The sequence below is a fragment of the Psittacula echo genome (genome assembly GCF_963264785.1).
Source record: "Psittacula echo genome assembly, chromosome: 3".
Taxonomy (NCBI): domain Eukaryota; kingdom Metazoa; phylum Chordata; class Aves; order Psittaciformes; family Psittacidae; genus Psittacula; species Psittacula echo.
In genome coordinates this window covers 98,194,502-98,216,578 of record NC_137736.1, presented here as the reverse complement: position 1 = coordinate 98,216,578, position 22,077 = coordinate 98,194,502, and the positions used below count along the sequence as shown (strand labels likewise).

The following is a 22,077-nucleotide window of genomic DNA, read 5'->3' as shown; positions in this document are numbered from 1 at the left end:
CAAGAAATGAAGCTGTACCAGCTATCTCATAGAAGTAATGAAGAAAAACGTTTTGAAATTAACTGAATCAGTTTCTGAAGGTAATTACACAAAGAAAAGCAATAGCAAGCATCTGGCGAGAACTACCTACACCACCCCTTTCAGTCTTTTTCAGTGAGACAAGCATTTGTTTTCTATTAAATAGTTATTCCTTTATTTATTCACAGATCCAGAGTCATATCACTTGACTTCAACCACTTAAAACAGGCACCTAAATTATAAAACCTCGCCTTCTGTAGTCAGGGAAAATCTAAATAATTTTCACTAGCTGCCTCTTCCTCTTTTTGATTTCAGAGAGAGACTACAGAAACTCCACCACTAATTCAGGCACCTCCTTTATGTCCTCCACTGAGCTGGGATGAAGCTGGGCCAAAAGACCACCTCCATTCCCAAAAAATAAACCAAACATGAATAAGTAGAGGAGTGTATAATCCCTAGAAGAAACATGACAATTTGAGACAAAACTTCAGAAAAATCACAGTAGTGTACACAAGATGAATGGCTAACGGATGTCTCCACCTCAAAATTTAGGTTTCTTTCATGCCTGAAATCCTTTTTAATTTATTGGAAATCATGTCTAGGTACTCACTGCATTCTAGAGAGAAAACGCAAGTTTCCTTCTTAACTATCTATACACCTCCTGAAAAACACTGGTGTGCTAACAAAGCACTTCAGAACTCCAGAGAACTTTCAATTATTGGTTAAAGAAGAACTCTAAATTAATTCACAAAGATTTTAAATAGATTACATTAATACATCAGCTATTGTAAGCATACCTGTTGGGATCTTGTAATAAATCTACTGCTTCTCTTAGTTGCTCTATCATTGCTATATCAATAGTTTGCTCTTCTGATAAACTTATTCTATAACAGAAAACAAAAGCATTCAAGAAAAGAGGTACAACAGCAATTATCAAGGGTAGCCTAAATTTCACTTTGTATCTTCGGAGTGGCGTGCAAACAATATAAAGAGGAAAAACAGCCTCTCTGCACACCAGTATGCGCTGAATTTATGCAGTTTCTCCTGAAAAACCTCCCCAGCACCTTATCTTTAACAAAGCCCCCCAACCTAATACATACCTACATAAATGTGAACTTACATATTCAGCATTCAATTAAACAGACTGACTTCTAAAATTGAAGATATTGAACCAATATTTGACTCTTAACTGCACTCACTGTGTGTGTTGTTTTAACATAACTACTAAATACAATGATTCTTTTAATGGACCAGCATGCTTTCTTTTGCTTTTCAATATTTATAATTCTTATAAATCTCCTGTTAGTTCTGCCAATAAGGCTCTTTCAGAAAGGACTTACTCTTCCCTTCCTTCAGTTTTCATTTTTAAATCATATAGGACTCCACTGTCCTGATGAATGACAACTTCACAGCACACTGTCATATTAAATCCCCTTTTCTGATGCACAAGCCTTGCACAGTTGCTCTGCTCTTGAATTAATGTCTATAAATTAATGATTGCTTCAGGGTTAAATTATGACAAAATAAGACGGACAACTGAGGGATTTTTTTACACTTAATTTTTTAAAAAAAGAAAAAAACATTACAAGTTTTTATAAAATCGTCTTTTACCAAAGCCATTAACAGACCAAATATCAAAATACCTCCTTAAAAAAAATTGTTTCTACATAGGTAAAAATATTACAGCATTACTGGTGCATACAAATTAATTAGTTTTAACATAACATCCACTCTATTCAGCAATAATGTGTAAAACATTGAGCACACATGAAGTGCAAGGCTGTGCTTCTATCATTCCTCCAAGTCTACAAAGTTATTAATTGAGAAGGAAATGTCAGTTCTTTGTACATAACACAGCTAATTACTTATAGACACATAAAAAATACTTACATTTCGTCTGTGTGCCATTGTGTGTCCTCTTCTATTCTCAACAATTCATCACACTCTGCTGCTCTACTCTGCAAGTAGACAGTGATATTGAGAACTGAACTCTGCAATTAAGTAGGCAGATAAATATTGCTTTCAGATTCAGCACTGACCTAATTTATCTAACAGTTTAGGGTGGCTAGTTGAAGCAACTCAACAATTCTGCTCTACTCCTCTCTCTACCTCTTTTAAGATACTGATTACAAGATTTTCTATTCGCTGCTCAGATTTTATTGAGGTCAACAGCCTTTATTCTCCTTTAACAGTAAAAGAAGTCAAGCAGCATGAGAATTCTTTATTCTATGTCCCAGATTTTATTTATGGCTTTCTGGTGTATGCAAACAATGCTTCAATTAAGCAAAACCCTGAGTCTCCTCCTACCACATCCAAGTTTGTTTACAGAGCGAAGAAATTCCAAATATGCAAACAGTAGCCATTACGTACTTCATCCATAATTAACAGCATTCCTACTTGACAATTTTAACAGCCATGTTCGCCGGGGTTTTTTAAACAAATATGCATGCAAGAATTCAAATTAATCAGACAGCTATATAGAATCATAGAATAGTTAGGGTTGGAAAGGACCTTAAGATCATCTAGTTCCAACCCCCCTGCCATGGGCAGGGACACCCCACACTAAACCATGCCACCCAAGGCATGACTATGAAGTGCTACTTTTCAGAAAAAGTGACTCGTTTATGCCTCCTTTTGATGTTTTGCAATTTTGTTTTCTCTTTCATCTCAGATACTCAGCAACACTGAAGTAGTTCAGCTGTCAGTGAAGACAGAAGGTCTCTAAATGGATGTGCATTTGTACTAGTAGAGAACAATCAGCAGAAAACAGAGAAGCTTATCCTCTTTTGAGTCATGTGTTTGTCCCACCAGCCACATCACCCTGCTATCCAACCCTGCTACACATGTCACTAAAGAGTGTACTGGCTTCTCTAGCATTCCCCGAAGATGGCCCATTTTCCAGTGCAAATCCTCAGTAGAATGAATAAAGCCATTATTTCTTCTTTTTCTTCTCCTTAGAAGAATGAAGTATGTGATTTTTCCCACAAGAAGGGTACATACAAGATGACAAAAACACAGCACTTATTGTAGAAGGTGATCCTCGGTTTCTGGGCATAACTATGGACTAGCATTTGAAAAACTACAAACTCCTCTAAGCCTAAGCTCCTCTTCTGCACTGCACACTGTACTGATTTTATGTATGCTTTGGTTAACGAGAATTTCAATTCTAGAAGACCCCCTCCACTGTCCCAAAAGACATTCTATTATATGACTTAATGTATACCAAAGAACACAACAGACTTGGAAATCTGCACAAGAAAGAAAACGACCCAAGTACAAAGCCCTCAGAATAAAATGGATGTACTACCTGTTAAATTCATTAGTTGCTGATATCAACTATCATAATGTTAAAGAAGATATCAAAATTAAAAGAAATTAAACTGCTCACTCTGGCAATACCCTTATACTGAAATTCAATACAGTAAGTTGTATTTTATGGAACCAGTGTCTGCAACACATTTTAGATGCTATTATCTTGTTATTATAGAGGACATTCCCAAGAGACTAGTCTTCAAATGATTGACTACCGAAAATCAGATGATGAAGTGAGAAGAAAGAGGCAGGAAAATATAAAGCATATACATAATATAGTTATTACATAATTATAATAAAATACTTTATAATAATAAAATTGTCATAAACTTGCCTTAATGTAACTCATAAATTCAGTAGTAAGAGTATCTGATTCATCAAACTGGTCTTCTATTTCTCTTGACTTATCACTGACAATCAAGTGAGAAGATATTTGATGGAATTCCACTAACAATAAAAAAAGATAATATTATTTCTAGTTCAGCTCAGCATTTGTTACTCAACACAATTTAAGTGTACTGAGTAACAGAACTCAAAACCAATCAAAGTCTAAATTCAAAGCATATTAAAAGCTTCAAACAAGTTAGTATCTTTGCATTTGACCAAGTGATGTTAACTCATTTCAAACTTGTAATAAGTCAGTACCCTGGGATCATATAGTTATAAATCAGAAGCACCACAACAAGCATCGATGGAGTCAGTTTTGAACTACACCAAGTGTGTCTTGCCAGTACTGGTGCAAGGACACAGCTGGACAGCTGCAGAGTGTTACAACACATTCAGGTGTGCCAGCCAGTGCCTTGCAGTTTAATGCAATTTCAGTTTCAATGCTGTAACAATCGAAGAGTTTCTTTGCAGAATTCTAAATGATTCAGAGCCTTTACAGCCAATGCCATACTCTTATTTGCAGGAGTATGAGGCAGTAGTAATTTCTCCTGTTTTAAGTAGTCTGATCCTATAACTTATCTTCTCCAGTTTGCTAATAAACACTGTAGGATGTAATGTTCTTACCATCTCACTTTGTATTAAGTCCAACTACAGAAATGGACTCTGCTTTTGTATATTGCTAACTCAGAAACAGAGTTACCATTTGATAAGTTATTACACATTGATACTACTGTTTGGGAAGCATGGTTTAAATAAACTCTCACTTTTCTTCCCCCAGTTAGAACCAGAACTTAACTCCTGAGACAAGGTGTAATATGTTCATTGGAATTGCTATGGAAAATTACTATAAGGACCTTGATTCAGTATCATTAAAAATGGTCTAAGTAGCACACTTTTTTTTTGCTATTTTACATGACTGTATATATACATGATCAAAGCCTTTGGGGTAGGTAGGCATTTATTATAAAAAATTTAAATACATAGGGTAATGAAAACACCTGTTTTTCAACTAGAATATCAGCAAGAAAAATCAATTTAATAAGACATTTATCCAGTGCAAAATTAAACACTGAAATTTCCAAAGGAAAATATCGGGGAATGAAACATTTCATTTAAAGATACTGCTTGTAGACTCCTGAGAGATTGATGCCAGTTGGGCTGTGATTTTTGCAACTGAATTTACAGTCTTATACATGGAATTATTGACAGAATTTCTCTGTATTTAATTTCCACTTTCTTTACATTCCAACCTTTTCTTGAGATAGCATGGTGACTTGAATCTTCCTTTACAACATGATCTTCTTCCACGATGTCAGACATTGGTACATTAAAGCTGATAGTGTCTTCATCAGATGGCTAAGAAGATACAAGAGAAACACCAGTTTCAGCTCAAATCAAGAGGGATAAAAATGTACATATTAGTAAGAGTGCTCACTAAAAGAGTGACAAACTAATATGAGAGAGGATACCAGAGCATCTAACATGCCAAAATCCTGTTGTAGAAAGCTGTAGTCCTGCTGAATATATCCTCACAAGAGGCTTGCAAAACAGAGCAATTCACCTATCCTCATTTTCTTTCTTCACTGCACTAGTTCTCTCCTTGCAGTAGTATGGCTGCACTGTGCTGCTCTTTGTGTGCTTTCCTGGGACCGTGGAAAACAGAGGCTCCTTCTAGACACCAATGTCTGTAGACAAACTGAGCCTTGTACCACAGCTTTTTTTTCTTTCCCTCCAAGATTCTTCTCCCCTACTTTGCCATGCGGCTTGTTAATTTACTACCAAAAGCAAGCAAGATTACATTTGTAGGCTAGTTTCTAGTAGAATTATGCCATTCTTCCTACCTTTATATGTTCATATTTCACAGAGAAAATATTTTTTTAAATCGTGAAGTTAAGGTTTGTAATAAAGGACAGAGCAAATCTTTGCTTTTAAAAAACTGTACCCAGATATACGTGGTTATTCCTTTTTGCCAAGACTACCCTGGACTTCACACATTTTGTAAATGTGGACCACCATATATTTTCCTCTTTATGAATAATCTGCATATTATTAACTCTATGAATTCACTGGCTGTATTCTGCTTAAAGAGAAAAAATTCAAAAGGATATTAAAGTATTTGACAAATACTTATCAAAATGATGAAGCTTTATAACGAAGTGAACTAACATTGAATAACAACTGTTCTTATTTGTCAATTTTAACATAATTTTTAAAATCAATTTTATTTTAAAATGAAATAAACTAATAACTAAAAAAAAAAAAAAACAACCCCAAAAAAACCCCACAAACCCCACTCCAAGTATTCTAAGCACAAAAGTCAGCAGTTGTTTTAGACCTGAAATAATGACAATCCAACAGCTTAAAAAAAAGGTGGGGGAAAGAGGGGAGACACATGCACGGTATAAACCCACTCAGACAACCAAGGTTACAGTGAAGTTCCTTCCCTTTCAGGCTGTATCTCATGTGACATTTAAGCACTAAATTTGGTTATTCTAGATCAAAGAGTCATGTTTTGTTAATTTTGCAACTATCATTAGAAAATAGTACAGTAAAATGTTCTTACATTATTACAAGTTCTGAATACTAAAACTGGCAAGATTTTTTTTTTTCTCAGCAGAGTAACGCTAACAGTTTTTCAGAAAATATTTTGGAATGCTGGTGTAAAAAAAGCCACTGGCCATTCAATTTGGAAACAGAAAATCATTTTTTCAACAGGCTATTTCTTACTTTCAGGGTCTACAGAATTCTGAAATTGATTTTCAAGGTGTTTCCTGCCAGTATACTATGAAATAGAAACTATCCAAAGCAGCCGATGGTAATATGAAACTATTGCTCCTTCTTAGGTGAAACACTGTATCTCACATCTTTCTTCAGAGTTTAATTTTTTCAGCTAGCAACAGAAGGAAACAAGACATACAAGAATCAAAAATACTTAACATTATTCCAACAATGAATTCAGATGATGCATTTTCACAGAATTTTTATATAAATTGTTGCTGGTTCCGATGTGTTACTCTCATGGGTAATAAAGCAGGGACACCTTCTGGATTTTAACAAGTACCCTCTTGTTTTAATGAATTTTAAGTGGAAAAAAAAAGGCCAAACGGAGGTGGAAAATGAATCAAAATGCTACACTATATCTGAAAATAAGGTACACTACCTTAAAGCAGAATTTGCCTTCAAGTTGCCATGATCAATTTAACAGTAACATTACAGGGTATCTTTGATTTGAAATGCCAAGATGACTACAGCTCTGAAGAATTGACCCTGTAGCAACCCTACCAACAAGCCAGTCGGGAACACATAAATCGTTAATTTCTTCAAGTACTATGTCCTATGTGTATGGACCCAAGCTAATTAGCAAGCTTCCTAAAAAATACAGTAGCAATTAAACAAGTGAGTCACTTAAATTCCTGTTTTTAAGTTACACAAATGCAAAATTTGTGTTGCATTTTCTGTAAAATAGCTGAAACCCAACAGCCACTGCCCTTCAGATTAAACTATAATTTCATAGAATCAAGAGAATGGCTTGGGTTGGAAGGGACCTTAAAGTTCTAGTTTGAACCCTCCCTGTCATGGGCAGGGACACCTTCTACTAGAGACCAGGTTACTCAAAGCCCATCCAACCTGGCCCTTGAATACTGCCAGGGATGGGACATCCACAACTTCACAGGGCAATCAGAGTTCAGTGTCCCATCCCCCTCACAGCAGAGAGCTTCCTAATATCTAATCTAAATCTCTTCTCTTTCAGTTTAAAACCATTCTCCCTTGTCCTCTCCCTACGTGCCCTTGCAAAACTTCCCTCTCCAGAGTTTGGTGTCCTTTAGGCACTAGAAGCTGCTCTAAAGTCTCTCTGGAGACTTCTCTTTTCCAGACTGAACAAGTCCAATCCCCCCAGCCTGTCTTCATAGGAGAAGTGCTACAGCCCTCTAAGCATCTTCATGGCCCTCCTCTGTCTGATGTCTTTATAAAAAAAGGTCCAAAAATGTGTTTAATGATTACTTCATGTCTGATAATTTAATATTTATCTACTGTTTAGAATGTAGACTTCTGACTGTAACTAACAATGTATGTGAATCCTTATTCACAACATGTTAATATTTCTTGCACAATTCTAATGTGTAACATGGGTACTAAAAGTCACATCAGAAGACAGAGTGGTGAATTTACTACTAAATACATTTAGGATTACTGATCACAGCAGCTATTTTCTCCTTAATAGTAGAACAGTAGTCAGGCAGGATGGAATAAGCAAATAGTTCTCATATAAGAAAATCTTTGTGCTAGTAAGGATTTACTGGTTCAATGTTGGTTGTCTTTAAAGTATTTTTTACAGCATTCCGATTGCTACATTTTGATTACAGGAAAGATGATCTATTTTCTAAAAATGCTATTAATAGCTAAAGAGGAAGTTCTGGAAGAACAGTTTCATTAACAAGCTAACTCAGCTTCAGGAAGTGTAAGAACGGCAAAACAGTTCATAAGCATCTCTGAATGGACTGCATACTCATACAATTAGAGGGAAAGTATTAGACGTCTGCCTGTAAATCATACTACTTCATTTCCATCTAGCAAGAAACTTGCCCAAATATCTGGAAATCCCTGTGGGGTTTGTTTGTTTAAGTACTTTTGTATTTGAAAGACCAATCAATGTGTAAGTGGAATCATTTTCAATTTGCTTTTAGGTAACTACAAATTCAGTCTCTAAGCTTGATTCTTTCCACATTTGTTCCAAAAGCCACACAATCCGTTTTCCTCAAAGGAGGAGAGAAATACCAAAGAATCAGTCTAAAGTTATTTTAAGGAGCAAGAAGCTCATTCTTTTATGAAGTTTCCACACTACAACAAACCACCATAATCACATCACAGAACATACCAGGGCTGGGTATGCTGAATTCCTGTTAATTTGTAACAGGAAAATGTCATCAGAGAGAAAACATGTGAAGAAGCCAGGTATGTAACCTCTATCTACTACTTTGTTGGAAACAGATGTGGATTCTGGTTTGGTCCTCATTCTCTAAATAATGTAAATTAACTAAACACTGTCGTGAATTTTGTCTGCTGGTAGACTGTTGATCATTTTAAACCAAGTATCGCACTGCCCTCTCCAGAAAGCGTACAAACACAGACACACACAAAAATACCCTAATCTCATTTTTGCTTTAGCCATTTCTTCACAAGAAATTCATGCTAAGGATGTGGTTGCAACAGTTTTGATGGCCAAAAATGTATCCACATTGTTACCCAAATTAAAATATAGCCGAAATAAGGGTGCTGGAAGGGCAGTTGAACACGAAATTCATGCAACTTACCTCTGTTGCTGACAAACGTTTATCACCATTATCACTACCAACACCTGAATCTGAGTCCTTTTTACTTGGATAGATGTCATCAATGCTAGATATGACCAAAAATAAATAAAATAAAATCAGTAAAAAGCTATTGTAGCATTTACCATTAGAATTCTGTCCTGGTTTCATTTAAAACAAAGCAAAATTCTAACCAGTCTTAACAGGAAAGGGTGAAGCAGCCTAGGATGGTTAAAAACTACAAATTTGAAGTCTGGTGATAGGAAAATTGATCAGATAGAATCTCTGGTTAGCCTCAGGATTAATGAAAATCACAGAAATCTGCTATAACGCTTGCTTTTGTCTATACACTAAGTAAAAGTGCTTAGTTGCTACCAAAGTAGCTCAAGAGTCCAACTGAAGTCATTTAGCCGTGGGATAAGCAACTAAACTAGTTGAACTCAAACTGTAGTCAACTAATATAATTATAACCACTGATGCATTAAAAATTGAACTGCTATCTCCCTGTGGCTTGAAGTAATTATTAACACAGAAACCTCCTTTTAGTGCTTTAAAATAGAGTTTGAAATTCAGGTTTTTAGAAAATTACACTAACAATGGCAGCTGCTGCTCTCTCTTCTGGTTTCATTACCTAATATGACCTCTACTCATCTTAAAGTACACTAGTAGATTAAATACTCTCATTAACTAACTTTGTATTTTTAAATAGCTTTATTATCCCCTCATTTGCAATCCTGAAAGCTTAAGTCCTGAATTCAAATTGACGTAGCAATTTAAACAAAGAACTTTATCATCCTTTACATAAATAAGGTGTTTGATTAGTCCTAATCTTACCTTATCTCTCATCAGTAACTGCCAAGGAATTTTTTGTAGAAACTGCCTATGGAAATCCTAACTATGTTATGTTTTTATTTCAGATGTGTGAAGTTATTCTCTAAAGTAAAAGACTTGGCAATTATTATGTGATAGAGCATTAGGTGGTTAGCTACCAACTGGTATATAACCCCTTACCCTAACCTGTATGATCGTGTACAAAAAAAATGTCATACAGGACTACAGGACATGACATTCCTGTCAATTTTCTTGTGTACTAAAAGAACAAAACAGAAAACCCACTGGTGTTTCCCAAATGGAAAAACTTACTCTTCAACCTGGATTCTTCCTAACTTTGGTATTTATCTGATAGAACTTCACAGAGGTGCCTTCAAACATACATGGAGGAAAACACTTGAAATCTGATCTAGATGACTGAGAGGGAGATTCCATAACAATTCTTTTTTCTTTCTTTTCTTCCCCTGGGTTTTGGCAGCAAGATAACTATTTTTATTTACATCAACATTTTGTTTTCTCTCAAAAAAAAAAAAAAAAAAAAAAAAAAAAAAAGCATGATCATTCTTTCTCTGATTGGTTACATTAGACTTCCCACGTTAGCAAAGACAGAGCTGGCTAAAAGCTGGTTTCCAATTAGCTATGGAGATTCTCATAGAAAGGAATTCTTTCAAATCTAGTTTCTGTCCTTAAACCACAACACAAGATGACATTTTCTAGATATTTGGTGCAGGACATTCAAGATTTTTGCCTTTTACATTGCTAGCAAATTATCACATTTCATTTTAAAAGGGTCTCAACATTCATGCAGTTCCCTTTGACGGATGGATAAGCCTCTGGATGAGTAAAAGTGCTCGAAACAACTGTGTGTCATATAAATCACAAAACAACACAGGAAAATAAAACTTAATGTGCTAATAGATTTACAAGAAATTTCCAACACCTAGTGATACACCTGAATTACTTTGAATATATTCCAGTAAACAATGAGTAAGAGGTTAGATTTAAACTAAGGTTCACTTCTAAGCAATTTCCTAATGTGCTGCTAACTTTAATCAGAACTGATTGTTAAAAATATTTTGTTATAAACTCTTATAGGTAATTCACAGAATAAACTATATCACAGCAAAATAAATCTCTGTTAAAAAAAGTGCATTCCAAATAGCACCTAAACAAATAAAACTCTGGCAGCTAAAGATATAAAAGTATTTTTTTCACTTTATTTATAAGTGTTACATGAAAAAAAACTAAGTGAGATTTTCATACATACCTCTCTTCCACAGGTTGTGGCAAATGCTGTTGTTCTATGGCATTAAGATACAGTGAGTCTGCTGTTTTAATCTGACAGGCCTGTACAGTCAGATATTTGAATATATGCACCTTACCCTTTGTACAAATCTGTTAGACAACAAACAAAACCAAAACAACCTAAATTTATAACTCAAATGAAAGAAATAACTTATTCCAAATGTCACTTGGTGTAAAACTCCCTGAAAACCAGTTCATATCGTCACAATAGATATCATGTAAAGGAAAATGGATTTTTTTTTTTTCATTACTAAGAGCTACTTCAATTACCCAATCAATTATCTGTGCATACTAATGTAAATGCCCTCAGAAAGTAAGACAAAAAACATGAAAAGAATGTACAAAAAAAAAAAAAAATCCAAGTGAACTTTACACTCAAAAAGAATTGCAAAATGTATCATATGGCCTATTACTAACTGTAAATTGAATAATCATTTTCCAAAATGTCAATAATGAATTTATCATGTCCTTTCTACTTAGTGACATGGTTTTCACTAGCGCCCAAGCATCTTCATGATGCATTTCACCTGCATTTTTAAATTATGTTTCTGTAACTGCACCCAATATTAAGGCTCAAATTAAATTATAGGTATTACTTACTTGTGCTGGTGGAGACTGCAAAGGATTATTCTCAAGCAGTAATACTTGTAACTGCACCATCTTTCTAAAGCATATTGGAATCACAAGCACTTTATTGCAGGAAAAGTCAAACTTTACTAAGGGAAGCTGTACAAGTTCTAAAAGTAACAAAAAAAAAAAAAGACAGAAGGTGTAATATCTGTATTTATTCTTTTATTTTTGTCATAAAATAATATTTTCAAGAAACCTTCTTTTGCATTCACAAAATAATACAAATGCAGGCAGACATCAACATTTACTTTATTACGAGGAAGGGAAAGAGTGTTACTGTTATACAAGCGATGATAAATTTTAAAATAAATACTTTGAATTTTATTGAATTTATTGAATTTATTTTATTCCTGAGGCTCAGCTGACAGTTCGCACCCTGCATTCACAGGTAAGTACTCATGCAACTTAAAAGGTGCCTAGAATAATAAAGATAATTCATTTAAAAGCTCTCACACTGTTATTTAGTGAGTACCACTGAATGTTACATTCTGCAAACTCAAACAAAATAAATCTTATCATAAAGTAATTACTTTTTAATCATATTTGTTAACAGGATTAAAAAATGCTTTCAAAATGCTAATAAAAAGAGCTACCATATAGATATTAGGAATCTTCATTTATTTGCTTTTACCTTGGGGTAAAACTTCGAGGTAATTTCTTCTGACATTTAGTTCTTTTAAAGATTTCAGCTGGCCTATCTGTTGTGGCAAAGCTGTGATTTCATTACAGCTGACATCCTACAGCAAAAGAGTAATAATAGAAAAAAAAATGAGCTTTTCGCTCCTAAGTATTAAATAATACAGATGTGAAATTGTAGCTAATCTGCTATTACCATTCTAGCATTTTATTAACCCGAAAACATGCAACCATCTCAGTCGTGTCTTCACAATACAAAACTAGGTACATGAGAAAACGGTTACACATTACTTAAAACCCAGAGCAAAATCGTTTTTAAAAAGAGTAAAGTTACTTTTGAGAGTTAATTTAACTTCTATCAAAACATTCAAAACCATTTGCTTAAGATGTTCTACCTTTTTCCTCCCCTAACTTTTATACATAGGAACAACTCAGTACCACGATTATATAACCAAATATGTTTGGATAAAATATAAAACTGCTAATGTGTGGATCTGATTTTTAAAAAACGTTCCTGTTCTTCAGGAGGGAATATTTAAACAAAATAAAAGATAAAATGACAATATCATTCTGTATTTATGCTCAGGAAAGGCATCTATTTGATTGTCACATCATACAGTAGGTCATAAAAAAATTGGACAGGTCTTGCTTACTATTATATAGATATTCAATGTATTATTATAAAAGTTCTTAACTGCCTAGACAGATTCTAAGTAGGTCTTATTTTGGTGATTAAATACAACTGGTATAATAATCTGGATAAAACTGACAAACATCCTCATTTCAGCATTCCTAAAGAAGTAACTGCTATAAAAAAAGTTGAAAGTGTAGGGTCTGGCTATAGTGAGCATAATTTCAAGCAAAAAGTTGATACACTGTAGTATTACTGTGATATACGCTTTAACACTATTTGTAGGAAGAACCTAAACTGCTACTAACGTACTAAAGATCAACTCCTTGAATCAAGTCAGTCTAAAATTAGATAGTTTGCAGACAGTAGCTATCATTTTTGCTGCCAAATGCGAAACTCAAAGTGAAATCAAAAGGACATTGAAATCTCTGCCTGCATCCCAGGCAAACTGCAAATTTGAGTACTATCCCAATTATGCTTCCATTTCTGCAATGAAAAAAAAAGGAAACAGTATTTCATAGCATAAGAGTAAGTAGGTTATGCCAAGTTTTCCTGAATTGAGCACGCAATACTTCTAGGACATTTGCTCCTACTCTCTTGATTGTTTCAAATGGATTTCTACAGTCCCGGGGAGCTCTTGGACTACAAACATTCTAAAAGTCAGTCAGATTTCCAAGTCACCTTTTCGAAGATAGTTGCTTTCATGCTAGGAAAAAGCATTAACTCCCTATCTTCAAGCCTAAAAACTAGTTAACAGAAAAATGACAGTACAAGTGAAATGTCATCTGGCAATACTGCTCGATGTATCAAACAAGATTCTTCTTGTAACAGAATCTCACCACTGCCAAAGCTTCCTTCCCTTGTCAAAACAGAGTCAGGAAATTATTTCAGCTTTTAGACAAGGAAATTAAAAATCCCAGTTAATGAGAGTATCTTTTGCCCAAGTTGCTACAACGTACGGTTAATTGCAGTGATCCCAGATCATTTATTTTTGAAGTTTTACTGTCCCATTTTTAATTTACAGACTTTAAACAACTTCATAATTAGATACTCAATTTTTAGAGCACGTAATTTAAAGTCACCTTGTGACAGAGAAACTTTAGACCAAGTGCACTTAAGCACACACATCAAAACAAGTCAGAAGAAGAGAATTTTAAAGGAAGTGGAAAAAGCCTGGCAGTGCATAGCCTCAAAACCAAAGTCAACTTACAGCCTTTCAACACATCCTTAGTACGACTAATCTGTTATGACACCATGTCAGTATTCACAAGATCTCTACAGACAGTAGTATCCTTTACCCTACTATACACTGCAGTCCAACTCTTATATTAGCTTGAATAGCCATGAAAAACAAAGACCTGTAACATTATTTCTAGTTATACTTCTACTCTTGATCATTATTAGACTTCATGCGAGTGTACATGACAATCTTTCCCATTACTTTGGCACTAATGGGAGCAATACTATCAAGTCAAACGTCTAATGGCTTTCAAGATAATAATTTCTTAAAGCAACTATGTAATCAGGAGTTTGGAACTCCACTTCATGGACATGCTTCATGGACAGCTTCAAGGAGCTGCTCAGGAAAATTCAAAGGAAAAAAGAGGCTTATAGAAGGTGGAAGCAGGGACAGGTGGCCTGGGAAGAATACAGGGATGTTGTCCAGGAAGCTAGGGACCAGGTGAGGAAGGCTAAGGCCCAGTTAGAACTGAACTTGGCTAGGGATGTTAAGGATAACAGGAAGGGATTCTACAGGTACGTAGCAAGTAAAAGACAGACTAGGGACAACGTAGGCCCCCTTCGGAAGACATCGGGAGAACTGGCTACCCTGGATTTGGAGAAGGCTGAGGTTCTTAATGACTTCCTTGCCTCAGTTTTCACTGGCAAATGCTCTGACTGCACCACCCAAGTCCTGGAAGGCAGACACAGGGACTGTGAGAATGAAGACCCTAGGCCCACTGTAGGAGAGGATCTGGTTCGAGAGCATCTTAAAAACCTGAACGTGCAAAAGTCCATGGGACCTGACGAAATCCATCTGCGGGTCCTGAAGGCGCTGGCGAATGAAGTTGCTAAGCCACTGGCCATCATATTTGAAAAATCATGGCAGTCAGGTGAAGTTCCTGACGACTGGAAAAAGGGAAATATAACCCCCATTTTCAAGAAGGGGAAAATGGATGAACCAGGGAATTACAGAGCAGTCAGTCTCACCTCTGAGCCTGGCAAAATCTTGGAGCAGATTCTCCTGGAAGGCACGCTAAGGCACATGAAAAACAAGGAGGTGGTTGGTGACAGCCAGCATGGCTTCACTAAGGGGAAATCCTGCCTGAGCAATTTGGTGGCCTTCCATGATGGGGCTACGAAACTGATGGACAGGGGCAGAGCAGTTGATATCCTCTACCTGGATTTGTGCAAAGCATTCAACACTGTCCCACACGACATCCTTGTCTCTAAATTGGAGAGACGTCAATTTGATGGGTGGACCACTCGGTGGATAAAGAACTGGCTGGATGGCTGCACGCAAAGAGTTGTGGTCAATGGCTCGATGTCCGGCTGGAGACCGGTAACAAGTGGTGTCCCTCAGGGATCAGTGTTGGGACCGGTCTTGTTCAACATCTTTGTCGGTGACATGGACAGGGGGATTGAGTGCGCCCTCAGCAAGTTTGCTGATGACACCAAGCTGTGTGGTTTGGTTGATACACTGGAGGGAAGGGATGCCATCCAGAGGGACCTCGACATGCTTGTGAGGTGGGCTGATGCCAACCTGATGAAGTTTAACCATGCCAAGTGCAAGGTCCTACACCTGGGTTGGAGCAATCCCAGGCACAGCTACAGGTTGGGCAGAAAAGAGATTCAGAGCAGCCCTGCAGAGAAGGACTTGGGGGTGTTGGTCAATGAAAAAATAAACACGAGCCAGCAGTGTGCACTCCCAGCCCAGAAAGCCAACCGTATCCTGGGCTGTATCAAAAGGAGCATGACCAGCAGGTCAAAGGAGGTGATCCTGCCCCTCTACTCTGCTCTTGTGAGACCTCACTTGGAGTACTGTGTGCAGTTCTGGTGTCCTCAACATAAAAAGGACATGGAAGTGTTGGAACAAGTCCAGAGGAGGGCCACGAGGATGATCAGGGGACTGGAGCACCTCCCGTATGAAGACAGGCTGAGAAAATTGGGGCTGTTCAGCCTGGAGAAGAGAAGGCTGCGTGGAGACCTCATAGCAGCCTTCCAGTATCTGAAGGGGGCCTACAAGGATGCTGGGGAGGGACTATTCATCAGGGACTGTAGGGACAGGACAAGGGGTAACGGGTTAAAACTTAAACAGGGGAGGTTTAGATTGGATCTAAGGAAGAAATTCTTTACTGAGAGGGTGGTGAGGCACTGGAATGGGTTGCCCAGGGAGGTTGTGAATGCTTCATCCCTGGTGGTGTTCAAGGCCAGGTTGGATGAGGCCTTGGGTGGCATGGTTTAGTGTGGGGTGTCCCTGCCCATGGCAGGGGGGTTGGAACTGATCTTGAGGTCCTTTCCAACCCTAACTATTCTATGATTCTATGATGACATCTGCAGCCAACTGAAGTGCAAATACCTATTCAATTTCTAAAGGGCTAGTGCTTGCTGAAGGTCAGACTTCTTGGATTAATTCTACTTTGTTCTCATCAGTTACACCATCTTCTGTCATGACAACATAATTTCTCAAGATTAGAGATACATAAGGAGTATTTCAGTTCAACATTTCTGTGGAAAATGGTGTAAAACCAAAATTAAAATTATCAACATTTTTCTTTTGTTTATGATAAAGGTCAAATGGTCTTAACCAATGAAAGTCAGAATAATATAAACATAAATATTAACATATTAATGTATTTATTAACACACACAGAAGAATATCCAAACCATCCATGCTGATGTAAGCTTCCTCCTTACATCCATTTTTAAATTTGGGGCTCCTGACTGAGCTGTTAACCCTGAAAATCACGTGGATTCTGTCACAGCTTGTCACATGCAAGCCATACTGAACAGTAAAAAGAAGTTACAGGGTGCATGAGCATATGGTCCTTTTAGGCAACAGAAGGCAGAAGGTCCCACTTGGTCAGGGTGCTGGCCCAGATTAGATGAATAAGGTGAAGGACATAAATCCCAGCTGAGAGATTTAAAGGCTTTCAAAATGAGACGGCAGTATCCCAGAGATGGAGAAGGTTGCTACCTGAAAAAGGCAGAAGTGACAGGATGGAGAACAGAATTTTACTGTACATCTGATAGTTTGGGGTACAATTACTGAGCCATCTCTGCCCAACTACTTTGATGGAAAGTAAGTTTCAAATTATCTTCACACCCGATTTGCAATCATCTTCCTGGCTGATAGAAGTATAATTTGAATTATGCAGCTGCAAATAAAAGTAAGTTTCCCAACCAAATTTTGCAAATAACTGTAATACCTCTGCAGGGAGAATAATGTATATGTTATTTTGATGCTTGTAAGATAACTGACAGATCTATATAACCCAAAACCCTAACATTTAAAAGAATTTGTGCCAAAAATTAGGTGAAAACAAAAAATAAAACCCATTTGCTATGTACACAGATTTTACTGAATGCAGCTCATGAAACACTTTGGGAACCTGAGGGTGCTTGGCAAAGTTTTAGTGATAAAAGAATTGCCTGCAATCAGGTGGTATTTGTTACCTCTCAGGATCAATCCCCTGGGCCAGCCCCATGTCAGCACTGTGTATGTACCAAAACAGCAGCATGCCCTGCCAGAAGGCCGGGTGACAGTCCTACTTGGAGGCCACATGCTACTGAGGCTGGCACAGCTCTCACACAGCTGAATGTTTTGTGGAACAACTGCAAAAGGACTTCATCAGGGTTTGTTTTTTGTTTTGTTTTTTTCTTTTTGTCTTTTTTCATTTTTATTCATTTTAGAACACCGATGACCTTATTATCTAAACTGCATTGTAACATATATGCCAATACAGATCTTGCCTCTTAATCCTACCATTATTTGCTTCTTCCAATACATCACAGTTTAGTCATTTCCAGCTAAATAATGCAACTTACTTCACTAAAAATGTAGCAAACATTCATGGTGGCATTACACTAAGTAATCAGGTCATCTGAACAGAACCATACAAAACTTAACAAAACCTTGTTATTCACTTCCCTCCCACTCCCTTCTAATCACAAAGAACTAGTATCAGACCTGCTTCAATTTTCATGAATCTTCCAGGCTGCCAAGGAGAAATGTTGCTATAGCCTCTCATTTGAAATATTTTTAGAGCAGGGATTATTGCTTTTATCATGCAAAAGAGTAACAATGAAATTATACTGTAACTGGAAAGCAATATGAAAATCGAGAATTCCAGAAGTTAAACGTGTGATTTTTTTAAAAAAGCCAAAACAAATCCTATCTCATTTGAACATAATCAACATTGATTTTCAAGCTTTTAGTTTTTAACTTTTCAAAATTCTAAAATAAGGATAAGGGCTTGTCGTGGTTTAAGCTCAGCCGTAAAACATGCAGTCGTTCTCTCACTCCTTCCCTTTCCTTCCCCCACTCCCAGAGGGATGGTTAGAAGAATAGAAAGAATGTAACTCCCATGGGTTGAGATAAGAACAGTTTAGTAGCTAAGGTATAACACAAACCACTACTGCTACCACCAATAATAATAATGATACAGGAAATAACAAGGGAAGAGAATACAACCGCTCACCACCCATCGACTGATAATACGCAGCCCGACCCCAGCAGTGATCCAGCCCTTCCAGGTAACTGCCCTCAGTTTACATCCTGGGCATGACGTGCTGTGGTATGGAATACCTCTTTGGCTAGTTTGGGTCAGGTGTCCTGTCTCTGCTTCCTCCCGGCTTCCCCTCCTCCCTGGCAGAGCATGAGACTCAGAAAGTCCTTGATCAGACCATACATTTGAGCAGTAACTAAAAACATCGGTGTTATCAGCACTGTTCCCAGGCCGAAAGTCAAAAAACACAGCGCTGCACCAGCTACTAAGAAGGAGAAAAATTGACTGCTATTGCTGAACCCAGGACAGGGCTACGACTAAAGTGCGTACAAACTCTTACTAACAAATAAAACACTTTGAGCAACTACAATGCAGTTCACCTTACTAAGAGGATTCAAACTTGAAATTGGAGGGGAAATTAGAGATGAAAGCATTTCAGCAGCTTTTCACTGAAAATATTATTACAGACCTCAGTTAATACAAATTAAAGGAGTTATTTTCACCAGACAGAATTCAGGCCAAGTCTTTCAATTATTTCACATAAGCCCGCCCACAAGCTAGGCAGCATTTAAATTAGAAGCAATCTAGCACTAAAAGGTTCCAACTGTTGTTTATTATCTATTTAGTCATCCTATCCCCTAAATAAGAATGTGTTTAATACTGCTGACTTTAATTATACATAGACTTGGAACCATAATATTTTATTGTATCTATCTTAAGCACAACAGAAACAATGCTACAGCCTAATACTTCTTTTGAGCGTTAAGTAAATAAAAACCATTTCAATAACCTATCTAAACCCATCACGCACACACACAAATTTAGAGTATTTGATAAGATAAATTGCTAATGCTTACTAAACAAAACAAATTTGGTAGTCTTTAGCTAGGGTATAAACCAGAAAGGAAACAGTAACTACCTCCTGCCATCCTCATCAATGGCCAGATTAATTGTAATAAACAACAGAGGCCTGATACCACAGGAGGCTGTGTACTAAAAAAATACTAGAATGAAAACAGCCCCACAGTTGCTACTTCATATATAAAGAACCAGTAGCAGGACTGGGGCCTAAAGAAAGGTCAGCTCAATTTCTGTTACATAATTTATTAGAGAGGCTACTGTTATATAAATAACAACATGATAATCAGGCACTTTTCAAATACCAGAAAGATGGGCAAGATAAATGCTGTCAATGGAGACATCAGCAGTTGGTAGAAAGTTCAGATATAATTGTTTTACTATGCATAAATTAGCAGCGTCAAAATGTAGCTTGTCAATTTGTATCTGAAGAGGTCCAGGTGAACAGAAATAATGTAACACACATGCCATAGAAAATTCAGTCTCAGCCTACCATATACAAAAGATGAAGGGAGAGAAAGGGAAGCATTCTCTTACACACATATTCCACATACAAATTTCACAAAAACATATGCAATTAAATTAATTTTAAGTTAAGGTACCAAACATTTTTTGCTTTTTCATATTCTCATTTACTACACAATGTTTTATAGATAATCTACTGCTTGCAGAAACAGTAGCCATGTGGACAGTTTTGAATACAAGAGGAATATAATAATTTCGTAGATCTGTTTAGATAGGTATTCCAGGAAACGAAGGTCGCACAACAAAAATAGTGTAATAAAGTGAAAATAGACTGATAAGACCAGTATCAGTAGTGGAATGCAACATGGTAAGCCAATATTAATAACAGAAGGAAAGGAAGCAGAAGGGGGTACTACAGAGGCTAACACAGCTTTACAGAGCTTGATGCCACAACTATTAACTTGATATAGCAAAACAGGGAGCCAGTGGTAAAGGTGATGAACTTAGGTGAGTTTTGAATGAACCAAGGGCAGTGATGTTATTCAGAAGGGTCCTGAGGAACATAAAGGAAACTATTATTGTGTTATTATTCAATACACTTGAGAAATTCAAAACTTAATTTTTTTAACCCACATTATAGTATTAGGCATTTGTTCAAATCTATTTGTAAAGTGAATTTTACTCTAATTAAATACAAATGAAGTCAAAATAAAAAGTAAAAAAAAAAAAAAAAAAAAAAAAAAAAAAATATCTGTAACATACCAGTTCCATTAACTGTTTTAGCTGACCTATCTCTTCTGGAAGGGAACCTAGCTTATTGTTACTTGCAATTAAGACTTTCAGAGGAAGACCACACAGGCTAGCTGGCAAAGAAGAAAGTTGATTTCGACTGCAACAAAACAAAACAAAACAAAACATTAAAACCACCAGTGATGTTCTAGTATATACTCACATAAAGTGTGAAAGTTATAAAATTCCTTCATTCCCATGGGTCATGCAGTTAAAATTTAAATTTTCAAAGGGCAAGCATTTCAAAAACATTTGCACATCAAAAACACCTGCATTATTGACTAAACAATATTGTAGAATTTACCATTGGGAAGAAAAGTGCACTATATAAATTTAAGTAGATGTCTTTTTTTCCAACTGAAAAACAAATTAATAAATTACAGATAAAATGGTTCTTTTCTCAATTTCTTTAAAGCATGTTTGAAGTTTAAGTGATATGTGCCATTTTATTCTTCATACTATATTTTGTGGGGGGGAGAAGAAAGAATGTGAGAAGACTTTTTTCATGAAGAGGAGTTGCAAGACAAGGCAAAATTTGGAAAAAAGCTTTCAAGTTTTTATTTAGGTTCTCATTCTCGTAACAATTACTCAGGAAGCTGGAACTTAAAAGATGACAAATGCAATGACCTTTTGTGATCTCCAGATGATTAAAAATATTAATTTCTTCTGATTTATGGACCAATTCTGGGAAGAAACTCAACAGAGTAACACGTTAATTGCTGCCTTTCCTAGAATATTAGAAGGTTTTCTTAAAATACATTTTTTTCTTTTTTATGGGAATTAGCCTGTAGGAAAGCAATGAACAGTAACTTAGAGTGATACCCCACTAAGAACCATTTTAGCTTCTGCATGACTGTTAAGGCTTCACAGAACAAATATGCATGACTGAACTCTGAAAACAGATAGCAAAAATTGTCCTGTGTAATCTCAGGGAGAGTGGCAACACCGAATTGAAACAAAGGGAAACAAAGAAACATTAACAAACAAATAAATAAATAATCTAAGTTCTACAAGTGTCAAACCAGTTCTTCAGCTGCCAGTCCAGCCATCTGCTACAAAGCTGCATATAAAGACATATATTCATTCTTTTTAATGTTTAACAAAGCAAACTATCATTAGATCACTGTTACATAAGCCAGGATATATACAAGTACCAAATAACAAACCCAAGCTTATTAAA

At 36.4% G+C, this 22,077-nt stretch overlaps 1 protein-coding gene across 4 annotated transcripts in view; it reads right to left on the bottom strand.

Annotated features, from left to right (window-relative positions):
• The window catches only part of LRCH1 (leucine rich repeats and calponin homology domain containing 1), a 123,634-nt gene that overhangs the window by 40,199 nt on the left and 61,358 nt on the right, over positions 1-22,077 (bottom strand). For 3 of the 4 annotated variants that reach the window (XM_080612862.1, XM_080612864.1, XM_080612865.1), the window contains 9 exons: positions 20,871-20,997; positions 12,424-12,529; positions 11,763-11,899; positions 11,125-11,252; positions 9,030-9,114; positions 4,968-5,073; positions 3,665-3,777; positions 1,909-1,976; positions 816-902 (listed from right to left, as the gene is read on the bottom strand). In XM_080612862.1, coding sequence (XP_080468988.1) covers positions 816-902; positions 1,909-1,976; positions 3,665-3,777; positions 4,968-5,073; positions 9,030-9,114; positions 11,125-11,252; positions 11,763-11,899; positions 12,424-12,529; positions 20,871-20,997 — 957 coding nt within the window. The remainder of the gene's footprint in view (positions 1-815; positions 903-1,908; positions 1,977-3,664; positions 3,778-4,967; positions 5,074-9,029; positions 9,115-11,124; positions 11,253-11,762; positions 11,900-12,423; positions 12,530-20,870; positions 20,998-22,077) is intronic. The other variant, XM_080612863.1, reaches the window with a different exon arrangement.